This window comes from Eurytemora carolleeae, unplaced genomic scaffold, assembly GCF_000591075.1.
Source record: "Eurytemora carolleeae unplaced genomic scaffold, Eaff_2.0 scaffold1644, whole genome shotgun sequence".
NCBI lineage: Eukaryota > Metazoa > Arthropoda > Copepoda > Calanoida > Temoridae > Eurytemora > Eurytemora carolleeae.
The window spans coordinates 46409-60315 of NW_019397546.1; the positions used below are offsets into that span (position 1 = coordinate 46409).

At 33.7% G+C, this 13907-nt stretch overlaps 1 protein-coding gene and 1 long non-coding RNA gene across 3 annotated transcripts; both read right to left on the reverse strand.

Annotated features, from left to right (window-relative positions):
* Positions 1–1053: 1053 nt before the first annotated feature.
* LOC111714833 (uncharacterized) lies at positions 1054–2235 on the reverse strand. 2 transcript variants are annotated; one of them, XR_002768091.1, is made up of 2 exons: positions 1905–2235; positions 1054–1683 (listed from the first exon to the last, which is right to left on the reverse strand). It is a non-coding gene; the product is annotated as an uncharacterized LOC111714833 (long non-coding RNA). The 2 variants fall into 2 exon arrangements; XR_002768090.1 differs by having other exon boundaries at positions 1054–1722.
* Positions 2236–2238: 3 nt separating this feature from the next.
* Positions 2239–13785, reverse strand: LOC111714834 (PWWP domain-containing protein 2A; the record flags this gene model as incomplete). The annotated part of the gene is given in 14 exon segments (XM_023490034.1): positions 2239–2593; positions 2709–2776; positions 3397–3471; positions 4429–4491; positions 5123–5223; positions 6289–6336; positions 6625–6669; positions 7726–7868; positions 8706–8780; positions 10437–10526; positions 11557–11881; positions 12444–12633; positions 12720–12822; positions 13686–13785. Coding segments are annotated over 13 exon segments (1515 nt in total). The 3' UTR covers positions 2239–2382.
* Positions 13786–13907: the final 122 nt, after the last annotated feature.

A 13907-nucleotide genomic window follows, 5' to 3' on the forward strand; every position in this document is an offset into this window, starting at 1 on the left:
AATTTATGTCTAATAGGTCAAATTGAAATCAAGTCACCGCTTTCTAGAATATTGACAGAACCGTTAAATCCACATGAGGGGGCTAAATGGACCCCGAAAACCATAGCTTTTTATTTTTAATTTTCTAATATGCATTTTTACAATGTTGCCCAGACACGCAAAATTAAATAGAAACTATCCTGCATGTTAACCATCCTGAGTGGGGGGGGGGAGTATGCAGCTAACTGAACGCAGTAAAACAGGACAGCCAGAAAACAAGAAGATTGGAAAACAGGACAGCCAGAAAACAAGAAGATTGGAAAACAGGACAGCCAGAAAACAAGAAGATTGGAAAACAGGACAGCCAGAAAACAAGAAGATTGGAAAACAGGAGAGCCAGAAAACAAGAAGATTGGAAAACAGGACAGCCAGAAAACAAGGAGATTGGAAAATGATTATCTGGATTCTGCATTAAATACACGTATCAATAAGTTTGTTTTATAAAACATCTGCGGGAAAAAATGATGGAATCTCTTAAGAAATTAATAAGGAGGATTAATTAACAACATTTATTGTTTACATTTATGAAAAAAATATTTTAACACTAAAAAAAATACTTATAAGAAAAAATAACTATATAACTAATGGTACAAGGGTATCACATTTATATGATGCTTACAAATCACAATTTTTTTATCAACAAAGGTTTGCAGGGGTGGGGAAGGGGGGGATACAATATTTTATGTATTGCAACACAACATTTTTTAATGAGCGTAACAAACCACTTTAACATCATATTAATCTGTTCGGGGTTAAGCCTTAAGAATCCCATTTTATTTTTTGCCAACATTTTTTGTTGTGGCATTTGTCTGAAAGTGTTTTCAAAGCCTAGAACTTTAGTGCTGTGAATCTCGAGATCAACCATTGATATCAATCTTATAAAGACTTATAAATTAATTTGACTTTACTTCGATATGCTGCAGATGTCATACCCTGTGGAGACAACAAGAATATAAAGGGATAAAGAAATCATCCTTAAATTTAGAAGTGCTCACACTTTAACTTCAAACAAAGAACATACATATATTTTTATTGAGTGGTTTATAAAAAACATTTCTGCATGTATCCTTAAAGATCTAACTGCTTCTTCATTCATGCCAGTCTCTATACCGTATTTTACTCTATGTATTGCAAGCTCTATGGTTGAATCACAAGGCGGTCAACTTAATTTAACTAAATATGTAGTTTAAGAGAGATTTATAGGATAAAGAAGAAACCAAGCAACCTTTTGGTGGCGAAAGATTTTAATTAAAAGCTATTTTTTGCGATAATTTTTTATGTTGGAATATTATGCTATTTGATGATATCCAAAAATTTGCCTGACTCCAAATTTATGAACTGATATTCGAAATACGGTTTAATATCGATACTCTTTCATAAGTTTGGCCCTCAGGCCTAGATGAGCTGCAACTTTCTTACATTAACAATTATCACAACAAAATATTTAAGTTTAATTATGGATTTAAATCTAACAAGTATGACCTGTGGCTTTGAACGTAATTCTGCATCTACGTAATATCCGAAAAAATCTAGAGTTTAAAAAAGACTTGAGATAATAATTAACATCTATTGTTACCACTGATTTTGCTTATAACAAATAACCTCTGAGCCGTGTCAAATAGTATTCTTTTGAATAACACTGAACTGAATTTTCAAACAAAGGAATTGAATCTTTGTCACAAACTATTATTTTCTAATCACTATATCTTTGTAATCCAATGCCTTAGACCTTAGATATTTCTAACTATGAATTCTGTTAGATGGAAAAATCTAAGTTAGAAATATCAAAGGTTTACACCATCAGGTTGAAAAAATATAGGTATTAGAAAATCAGAGTTTGTTACAAAGACTCAATTCCTTTAAACCCGAGAAACTATTTGAGCCACTAGTGTCGGGAACTAAACTGGTCCCTAGTGTCAGGGACTGTACTAGTCCCTAGTTTTAGGGACTGAACTGGTCCCTAGTTTTAGGGACATAACTGGGCCTTAGTGTCAGGGACATAACTGATCCATAATGTCAGAGAGTGCACTGGTCCCTAGTGTCAAGGACTGTACTGGTTCCTAGTGCCAGGGACTGTACTGGTACCAGTACAGTCCCTGGTCCCTAGTGCAGAGACTGTGCTGGTCTCTAGTGTCAAGGACTGTACTGGTCCCTAGTGTCAGGGACTGTAATGGTCCCTAGTGACAGGGACTGTACTGGTCAAGGACTGTACTGGTCCCTAGTGTCAAGGACTGTACTGGTCCCTAGTGTCAAGGACTGTACTGGTCCCTAAAGTCAAGGACAGTACTGGTTTCTAGTGCCAGGGACTGTACTGGTCCCTAGTGTCAGGGACTGTACTGGTCCCTACTTTGCCGCTAGTGTCGGGGACTGTGCTGGACTATGAACTAGAAGCGGACTATGTATCATCTGATGCTGAACTGGGCTGTGGATAGGAACAAAAACTGGACTATGGACTAGAGTAGGACTTTGACATCTTGGACTATTTTGATAAGGACTATCTCTTTGAATAGAAGTTGGACTAACTAATAATGCTGAACTCACTGGGCTCGACCCTCTAAATAAACATAAATAAAAATAAAAATATTTGAAAAAAAAGCAATTTTGATCTGTCTAAGGAATCGTTGGCATTAATAATCCATTGAGATTTCTTGAAAAAATTAAGTTAATACCTTGCATCGTCAGCTGCAAGCTTTACTGCGGTTTTATAAGCTCCTTTCCTTCGCTTGTGGAATATATTCTATAATAATAATGAAAAATGATGATGATGAAGAATGATGATGATGAAGAATGATGATGATGAAGAATGATGATGATGAAGAATGATGATGATATGTTTAATTTTAACTCGTCGATTTCGGCGAGTTAAATATTTAACCACAGGTTTAAATATTTAACCTCACGGTTAAAGTTCGGGTTTAAATTAAGTCAGAAGTGGCATTTAACCATGAACTTAAAATTTAAGTCAAAACTTTTCGTTCTTTAGTTTTAGACTCTGTTCTGATATTTCAATTAAATTGAAAAGAAAAATGCGGGAAATTTATTATGGAAAATGGAGGAACCTTGAGATCATCTGTACTCTACTTATTTAAAAAATTAATTTGCAAACAAAATTTAAAATAATTTAGAAGACAAAAATATTTTCAGTGGTTCGATCTATTCTATAAATTATGAAAGTGTGTTTTGTTCTGAATTGTTGAATATTTTCAAATATGGATTGTTTCAAAAGTTGGTTTTTGTTCCAACTTTCTTCCCCTGTATTTCTCATAAATATTCATTTTTATGATAAAATCTGCTTGAATTATTAATAATAAAATTATTATTTATTAAAATTATGATTAAAATAATCAACACTGTTACCTCGTATTTATCAAGAAATGGTGCTAGGTTGGCCGAGGGTAGCACTGACGTGGTCACAGATGTGTACCAAGATACCTTGAGTCAACATTTTATTTTAAACAGGGTGAAATTTAGGGTTTCCAATTGGATTTCGTTGCGCGGCATTGCGCACAGCTGTTCTCATATTGCTCGGGAATTACTGGGCCCGCAATTGCGCGCATGTAAAATCTACTTGCGTTGTAAACCCTTGTTAAATTATTAGCTGATAAACAATAATAAAATGAATTGAAAAAAATGATTAAGAAAATCTGTTGGAATTCTGAAAATTGAACGGAAGAAATAAAATAAATCGATGAATATTGTTATAATTTTTAAATAACAAGCCGTCATTTAGTTGTTACGTATCAAAAAGCCGTCATTTAGTTGTTACGTATCAAAAAATTAAAGGATAAATTAACGGAAGAGAAGAAATGAAAGAAAGTCTGAATGAATTGCATGTAAAAAGGAATTTGTAAAGTGATAACCAGATAACTCTGGAATATGATGTCGACCTTCAGACTCAATTTATGAGTTTCAATGAACATAAGGCACGACAATTGTGCATTGTAAACAGACTCATTTCAGTGGTTTAATAACCTACTAGTATTGCTTTAATCGTCTTCCAATTCTACAGTTTTCTGGTTATTACTGCATGAGCAAAGAAATAGAATAAAATGTAAGGAAAGGAAGTCTCACTCTGAAGGAAATAAACTAAAATGAAAAGGTTAATATATGAGAAAAGAGTAAATGATTTTAATGAAATGAAAAAAAGAATGATGTAAATTTAAGAAAGAATAAATGAAACAAATGAAAAAATAAATGACATGAAAGAAAGAATGAATAAAAAGAAAGAAATAATGAATGGTAAGAAAGAATGAATGAAATGAAAGAAAGAAAGAATGAATGAAAAGGATGTATGAATTGATAAATGAGTGAAAGGTTGAATAGATAAATAGATAAATAAATAGATGAATAGATAAATAGATAAATGAATGAATGAATGTAAGAATGTACCTGTGCATGTTGTATTTTAAGTTCTGGATTAACTCTATCCTCCAGTAGAAGAAGATGTATTATCTGAAGGAAAACAATCTTCAGATTTAACAACAATATTTGAAAGGGGGGGGGGGGGGTTGATACAATACATTTGTAAATAATCCAAAGCTGAAAATTATGGAATTGGATATCCCTTAATACTGATCACATATCCACTGTTGTCCCTTATGTTTTCTGCTTAATCCGTGCTCTTTCCAGCTTTTTGGATATTCCGACCAATGAGATTTACCTCCTTCAGTGGCGCGCAAAAATTTAAAATTTCCCGGCTTCTGATACGCCACTCTGATTGGTTGAATTTTATAAACTTTTCTGGACACAAACAAATATTAAATTAGCTTTGAGGTTAATAAAAAAGAAGAGATAAAGCATTGATCTTAATATCCACAATTCTAAAGTTTTCAGCTCAGAAGAATCGATTCCTATAGTTCAATTCCTTGAATATACTAAACAACTTCATAAGATTATTAAGAAATGATTCAAAAAGTATTCAGCGATTTGGGTTAAACTGTTTTCCTCATCTTTCTGGCATCTGAGAAAAATAAACAAATAAATGATAAAATGATAGTTAAGATTGAAGACTGTAAATGATAAAATGATAGTTAAGATTGAAGACAGTAAATGATAAGATGATAGTTAAGATTGAAGACTTTTCCTTTGCCGGCCAGTATGGTTTCCTGCCCTGCCTGGCCCAAACTACATCTCCTCGCCGCAGGGTCAATCCGTCAGCCAACTCCTGGCTTTCCATCGAGATTCCTAAATATGTATATTGTATATATTGGAATTAATTTCAAGAACACTGAACAGGTGTCGCCCTTTCCTACCCCCGCCACGTGAAGATGTACATTGTACACCCACTTTTGCAGGTTAGGTTATTATGTTATAATTATTAATTATATTAATTAGGATACTTGCTGAAAAATGATCAGTATATTTTTGTTATAATATTTGGAATAAAGAGGGCAAAACTACTTGGAGGATTTAAAGTTTAGAAAACACACGAATAATTTTGTTAAACTTAAAGGAACTGTAAACGTAATTTTAAGACTTTATTTAGTAGCATGTCCGAATAAAATGTCCGAATAAAATGTCCGAATAAAATGTCCGAATAAAATGTCCGAATAAAAGCTTTGACTTTAAAATCAAAGAAATTTTCATGATATACAGAAAAGAAAGTTCTGAAAAACAAATTATTTCATAGATGAATTTTCAAGGTTTGATTGAATGGAAACATGAACAGAAATTTATTTTTAGAACTCCTGGCTAACAAATTAATTATCAAGGTTTTCTTTTCAAACTAAAATAATCAAAGATGTTTTTATGAGGTTTCGCAATCTTAATATTTTTCCAAGGGTATATAATTATAAATTTTCAAGAAGAATAAATATTTCCGACGCTCGGGGGAAAATAATTAAAAACAGACCCAACATCATATCTGATGGAAAATAATTAAAAACAGACCCAACATCATATCTGATGGAAAATAATTAAAAACAGACCCAACATCATATCTGGGGGAAATAATTAAAAACAGACCCAACATCATATCTGGGGGAAAATAATTAAAAACAGACCCAACATCATATCTGGGGAAAAATAATTAAAAACAGACCCAACATCATATCTGGGGGAAAATAATTAAAAACAGGCCCAACATTATATCTGGGGGAAAATAATTAAAAACAGACCCAACATCATATCTGGGAAAAAAAATTAAAAACAGACCCAACATCATATCTGGGGGAAAATAATTAAAAACAGGCCCAACATTATATCTGGGGGAAATTATTATTGATTATCTATCTCTGTACTTTTTCTGACCTGGTTTCTCAAGAATAGGTTCAGCGATCTCGTCAAAATATATTTCATCTAAAAGTCATATTTTTAAAATAATTATTTTCTTAAAAAAAGGACCACGAAAAACATGGAATTAACGTAAAAACGTTAATAAGTTGGACATCTAGCGTGATTAGTGGAAACTAGTATAAAGTACATAATTTTATGTTTTATAAAATAATTTTCGAGAAATCCTTTTCCCCTTTTTTGTAATGTTTTATCACTAAAAAAATAAATTAACCATTTAGAAACAAAATACAAAAAGAACAAAAATCTTGCAATAAAAAGTCAAATTAAGAAAATATTTTATGTTTATTTTACCCTCCGAGGATTCTTGTCTAGCAGTCCCAACTCCAGATTCAGGATCTAATAATTAATAATTAAAGAATTAATTGATTAATTATTAAAACTTATACGAAAAATAATAACAATAATTAATTATTTGTAAATACGATCAAATATAAAACGGTTTGGATAAAAACTATATTTATACAGCGGATGATTATATTTCAGGAAAAAGAAAGGTCCAAACCGGGCCGTGATTTGGCCCATTTGGACCAAATGTGCAAAATCTTTTTTTTTAATCGTTTATATTAGAAGTAAAAATCCGTCTGCATACTTTGATTCAGAATAGTTAAAGCTACATTTGTATAAAAAAGTTAAAGTATGCAACCCCTACAAATGAATTATTTCAAATTTTGATAATAATTGATTTCATTTTAGAACATGACACACTTTTGAAACAAATGCAAGGTTTGGGCGCAAAACACGTTATGGAACATGTGGTGATTTTGAGACATTTAACAGAATTGAATCAATGATATTTTCAAGCATTTACACAATTTGGTAACAAAACAAGTATTTCGCATATAGTAGAATTTGAATAATGAAACAATAAAAAAGGAAAATAATTCATTCAGAGTCTAAAACTAAAGAATGCGCGAATTTTAAGTTCGAGGTTAAAAGTTCTGTAATATAATGAGTATCTACTTAAATATTTAACTTTCTCAATTTTAAATTTGAATTTCCCGGGAAAAATTTCACCCAATCAGAGAAAAGGATTTATATGGAGAATATTACGTAATCATCGCTAATCAGCTGTTTTAGTTAACTTTTTAATATTTATGTAACCGAAAACAAAAAATATTTCCAGTTACAACCGTCTTTTGGGTTTACGTGCAAACATTAATTAATTTAAAACGTGAAATTTATTAAATCAAGGGTTTTACTTTAAAATATATCGTAATTAGTTGAATGCGCGCCGCTTATCGCTGAATGATGATAGACAAATAGTGATTGCAGGATTTCAAGATTTTAACCATGTGTTTAATTTTAACTCGTCGATTTCGGCGAGTTAAATATTTAACCACAGGTTTAAATATTTATAATTATAATAAAAATAACAATAACAATAAAATTGACCTTTGATGGTTAAATCTGATGAATTGATTGATTGTGAAACAGAGAATTCCAAAACTTCATTTTTAATCTTCTCCTCTTTATTCTCCTTCTTCTCCTCATTCAGATCTTTTTCCTTCTTTTTGTGTTTCTTCTTCTTATTTTTCCTGAATAAAAACCAGTAAGATAAATATTAAAGGTGATGTTCAATGTTTATGGTTAACAACTACTCTCAACCAATGAGAGATATCGGAGTCAGCTGTGTAGGCGTAGAATATTAGAGATATTCCATTCAAAATTTCCTACCTCTGTTGGTCTGTACAGTGTTCACACCACTCAAATTCATAAATAATATTGATAAACTTTCCCCCATTAGCTTGGAACTTTTTTTAGATACCCATTATATCCCGATTGCATGATCTCGATATCCACTGTGGGCACTATAACTGTCCATAACTTCATTTTAGCTATTCCTTGCCTCATCAAAGCTTCATGACTGGGTCAGGTTACCATGCGGTATATCGAATAAAGATTAAATTATCTACAGATTAACAAAAGATCCAGCATTGATCACGATATCCATAATTCAGGAGTTCCCAGCTTTGTACACATAGTACGGGCCGGGTCAAGTCTCCCCCTAGCGGTTAGCTAAGATCTACAGGGTGTCCCAATAAACATTCGTCTTTGATTTCTACTATTTAATGCATGTCAAAGAAAGTATAAAAATGAGTCTGTACTGTATTAAAACAATTTTCATTTATTAAATAAATTGAAATGTGTGCAAATTTTCAAATATAATCTCCGTCAATTTTGAATATACAAAAATGATAGATCTCATTTTTAAAATCTCAAGACCAGGCTTTTTTGATATTAGTGTAAACTGGAATTCTGCAAATAATTGAGTTCATAAAAAAATGCCGCATGGACCGAAGACGATATAAAAGTGATAACTTAATTCTCATGTTTACTGCATATTAACCCCCTGCCCCCATCTGCCAACCTACCTAATAATTATTTTCTGTGAGCTAGGGCAGACCAGGGTGTAGGCAGGACTATCAGGGGTCACCGGGCAACTAAACCTGATAAACAGATAATAAATTATTACAATTAAAAATGAAATAAATAATAATAATAATAAGAATATTAATAATAAAATAGCAAGGAACTGTAGAAATAATTTCCGATTGTCCGATTCAAAACGTTACCATCTAGCCGGATCTATCTGGATAACAATGAATAAGATATTGTCTAAATTAGTCTTGAATTTTTTAATTTCTAAAGCCTAAGTGTGCAATTCAATTTTATAAAGAGACTAAATAGATTATCAAGTACAATAGGTGGCAACAGAGAAATTAACCAATTATACACGACGTCACAATTGTTAAATATAACAAGGAAAACGAAATCTTCTCACATTGGTTGACATGTTTTTAAAGATTAAATAAAAAATGTAAAAACAGAAACTAAAGAACACATAAAATAGCACTTATTTTACTGTATGATAAGCACATTATTCTAAAATGATCACTATTGTTGATCATTTTGTCGAACACAAAAACTAAGTTGACTCTTGTGACGTAAGAATACAGCTGTACTGAGAGTGGACAAATTCTACATTGCCATGTATTGTACTAAAATCTATTTAAGATCGACCACTATTGAAAATAATCAGTTGTATTGCCAGAAAAATAAGGATATTTTATTCACCCTTGAATAGAGAAAGGTTTAAAGAGTGTCGATGTGAATCAGTCATGCCAATCTCTACAGAAAAGGGAATTGAAAATTACGCTACACATTTCTGAAAAGAATTATTTTTTCAAATGTCAAGATGGTTCCGTTAAAACCAAATACACCTGTTCAGATAAATTGATTGGATTTCCTACACCTGTTCAGATAAATTGATTGGATTTCCTACATCTGTTCAGATAAATTTACCTGTTCGGGTAAATTGATTTGATTTAATTTACCTGTTCAGATAAATTGATTGGATTTAATTTACCTGTTTGAATAAATTGATTTGATTTAATTTACCTGTTCGGATAAATTGATTGAATTTCCTTCCCCTGTTCGGATAAATTGATTGAATTTCCTTCCCCTGTTCGGATAAATTGATTGAATTTCCTTCCCCTGTTCGGATTAATTGATTGAATTTCCTTCCCCTGTTCGGATTAATTGATTGAATTTCCTTCCCCTGTACGGATAAATTGATTGGATTTCCTTCACCTGTTCAGATAAATTGATTGAATTTCCTTCCCCTGTTCGGATAAATTGATTGAATTTCCTTCACCTGTTCGGATAAATTGATTGGATTTTATTCACCTGTTCGGATAAATTGATTGGATTTCCTTCACCTGTTCGGATAAATTGATTGGATTTCATTCACCTGTTCGGATAAATTGATTGGATTTCATTCACCTGTTCGGATAAATTGATTGGATTTCCTACACCTGTTCAGATAAATTGATTGGATTTCCTTCACCTGTTCGGATAAATTGATTGGATTTCCTTCCCCTGTTCGGATAAATTGATTGGATTTCATTCACCTGTTCGGATAAATTGATTGGATTTCATTCACCTGTTCGGATAAATTGATTGGATTTCCTTCACCTGTTCGGATAAATTGATTGGATTTCCTTCACCTGTTCGGATAAATTGATTGGATTTCCTTCCCCTGTTCTGATAAATTGATTGGATTTCCTTCACCTGTTCGGATAAATTTATTGGATTTCCTTTACCTGTTCGGATACACAGGTGATAGAAGTGATGAGGGTTGACCGGCCGGTACAGCTGGAAAACTCTGAACAGGCGAGGGGAAAGGACTGAATCTGAAAAGAAAAAATCTTTTGATTTATTTTTCTCCAGTTCAGCGAAAAAATGTTTTTTTTTCTGAATTAATGGAGACATTTTTGGAAAAGTGGGAAATGATATTTTATCAAGAAAATATAAACCAGGGAACTATTTTAGCCCCCTCCACCAAACCAAAGCTCAAAAATTGTTATCACCTTCCTGTATCATGAAGAAGGGTTTATTTGTACCTGGCTGGTGCTGCATGTACTCCTCTATTTGTACCTGACTGGTGATGCATTTACTCCTTTATTTGTACCCTGCTGATAATGCCTGTACTCCTCTATTTCTACCTGGCTGGTGATGCATGTACTCCTCTATGTGTACCTGGCTGGTGATGCATGTACTCCTCTCTATTTCTACCTGGCTTGTGATATATGTACTCCTCTATTTGTACCTTGCTTATGATGCATGTACTCCTCTATGTGTACCAAGCTGGTGATGCATGTACTCCTCTATTTGTACCTGACTGGTGATGCATTTACTCCTTTATTTGTACCCTGCTGATGATGCCTGTACTCCACTATTTCTACCTGGCTGGTGATGCATGTACTCCTCTATGTGTACCAGGCTGGTGATGCATGTACTCCTTTCTATTTCTACCTGGCTGGTTATGCATGTACTCCTCTATTTGCACCTTGCTGGTGATGCATGTACTCCTCTATTAGTACCTGGCTGGTTATGCATATACTCCTCTATTTGTACCTGGCTGGTGATGTATGTACTCTTCTATTTGTACCTGGCTGGTGATGCATGTACTCCTCTATTAGTACCTGGCTGGTGATGCATGTACTCCTCTATTTGTACCTGGCTGGTGATGCATGTACTCCTCTGTTTGTACCTGGCTGGTGATGCATGTACTCCTCTGTTTGTACCTGGCTGGTGATGCATGTACTCCTCCATTAGTACCTTGCTGGTGATGCATGTACTCCTCTATTTGTACCTGGCTGGTGATGCATGTACACCTTTGTTTGTACCTGGCTGGTGATACATGTACTCCTCTATTTCTACCTGGCTGGTGATGCATTTACTCCTCTATGTGCAGGACTCTGTCCCGGGGAAAAGTTCCTATGCTGCGATGGCGACCGACTAAGCAAGGATGATGGTGACCGACCGGAAAGATATGATGGTGACCGACAAGCTAGATATGATGGTGACCGACTGGAGAGGTATGAAGGGGATCTGGAAGTAAGATGACAAGGGGATCTGCTGGGCAGGTAGGAAGGTGACCAGCTGTGAAGGTAGCGAGGTGACATCATCACCTTTCTCTGAGCTTCCTTCTTTGCTTTCTTCAGTGCACGCTTCGCAGCCTTGGCCTCAGCTGTACAGTTTCGTCCTTTACAATAAATATTTAGCCCCTTGAAACTTAAAAAGTTGGGAATAGGGGGAATACGGGCGATAGGCAGTTCAGAGACCTCTTCAATTCATTAAATTCGGACCCTGGTTCATTTGGTATGATTTCAATACCAATTGGATTTTATTTTTGTTTCTCACACGTGGCCCATGCAGGGTGAGTATGGTCGGTGTAGAATAAAGAACACAGAAGTCAATGTTAAAGGGACTGTAATCGTAATTTCAAGTGACCTTCCATGCAAAGATGGCAATGCCAGATTTACAACGGTACCCTTAAAACCTATGTCTGATAAAGTATGAATTAGATATCCATGTTCTTGTTTCTTTAAACTGTTTATTCTCATTTGCGGTTTCTCTGCAAAAGTGACTTGCGCATTTCTTGCTGATAGGAAGCAGTGCATAAATTATCAGAAATAAAAACTTTTCGAGCCAGAGAAACGATTCTTTCTTTCACGTTTTTGATCAGATTTAGGATACAAGGGTCCCGTTGTAAATCGGGCATTGCAATCTTTGAATTACGCTTACAGGCCCAAGAAGATATTTACCTCTAAACTGAGATGGAATAATGAGTTTAACCCTATCAGGTTTATCTGTCCTAGTACTTGAACTAGAAGAAGAATCAGATGTCTGTGAACTTGTACTTGGCAAGGGTTGAGGTGGCGGGAACATAACAACTGTACTCTGCTTTCCTAGTGATATCTTCAGTACAGGGGCCTTCTCTAGAGGATCACACACCTATATTTAAGGGGACTGTTAACTTCTTTAAAGATGTGACAAGATACCAAAATATTTAGAATTAGGGAAACAACTAAAACAACTACCTTTAAATCTGCGTCTTTTTTTGGAATCTTCTTAGAGGGTGTAGAGTCTTCGAAAATATTTTCATCCCACAGATCTTCCATTGATCCCACACCCTTTCTCTTCCTTAATATATATTCTATATATTCTACACCCTTTCTCTTCCTTAATATATTTTATATTTTATATATCCTACACCCTTTCTCTTCATTAATATATATTCTATATATCCTACACCCTTCCTCTGAACCTATATATATATATTATATATCCTACACCCTTCCTATGAACCTAAATATATATTCTATATATTCTACACCCTTCCTCTGAACCTAAATACATATTCTATATCCTACACCCTTCCTCTGAACCTAAATATATATTCTATATATCCTACACCCTTCTTCTGAACCTAAATATATATTCTATATATCATACACCCTTCCTCTGAACCTAAATATATATTCTATATCCTACACCCTTCCTCTGAACCTAAATATATATTCTATATATCCTACACCCTTCCTCTGAACCTAAATATATATTCTATATATCCTACACCCTTCCTCTGAACCTTATGTATATTCTATATATCCTACACCCTTCGTCTGAACCTAAATATACATTCTATATATCATACACCCTTCCTCTTCCTAAATATATATTCTATATATACTATACACCCTTTATCATACTAAATATATAATATTTATATCCTACACCCTTCCTCTTCCTAAGTATATATTCTATATATCCTACACCCTTCCTCTGAAACTAAATATATATTCTATATATCATAAACCCTTCCTCTTCCTAAATATGTATTCTATATATACTATACACCCTTTCTCATATTAAATATATAATATTTATATCCTACACCCTTCCTCTTACTAAATATATATTCTATATATCCTACACCCTTCCTCTTCCTAACTTAACACATTTCATAATGTCACAATTGAGAACTCAAGCCATAACTTACAAACCTTTGTTTGAGCTGTCCTTTCTCCTCTTTCTCCTCCCGTTCTTCTCTCTCTTCTATTTCTGTTTCTAAATTCTCTTTTTGGTCCGAATCTTCACTGTCATCTTTAAAAGCAATAAAATAACAATAAAACTGATACTAGTAACGGCGACGACGACGACGACGACAACGACAACGACAACGACAACGACAACGACAACGACGACAACGACAACGACAACGACAA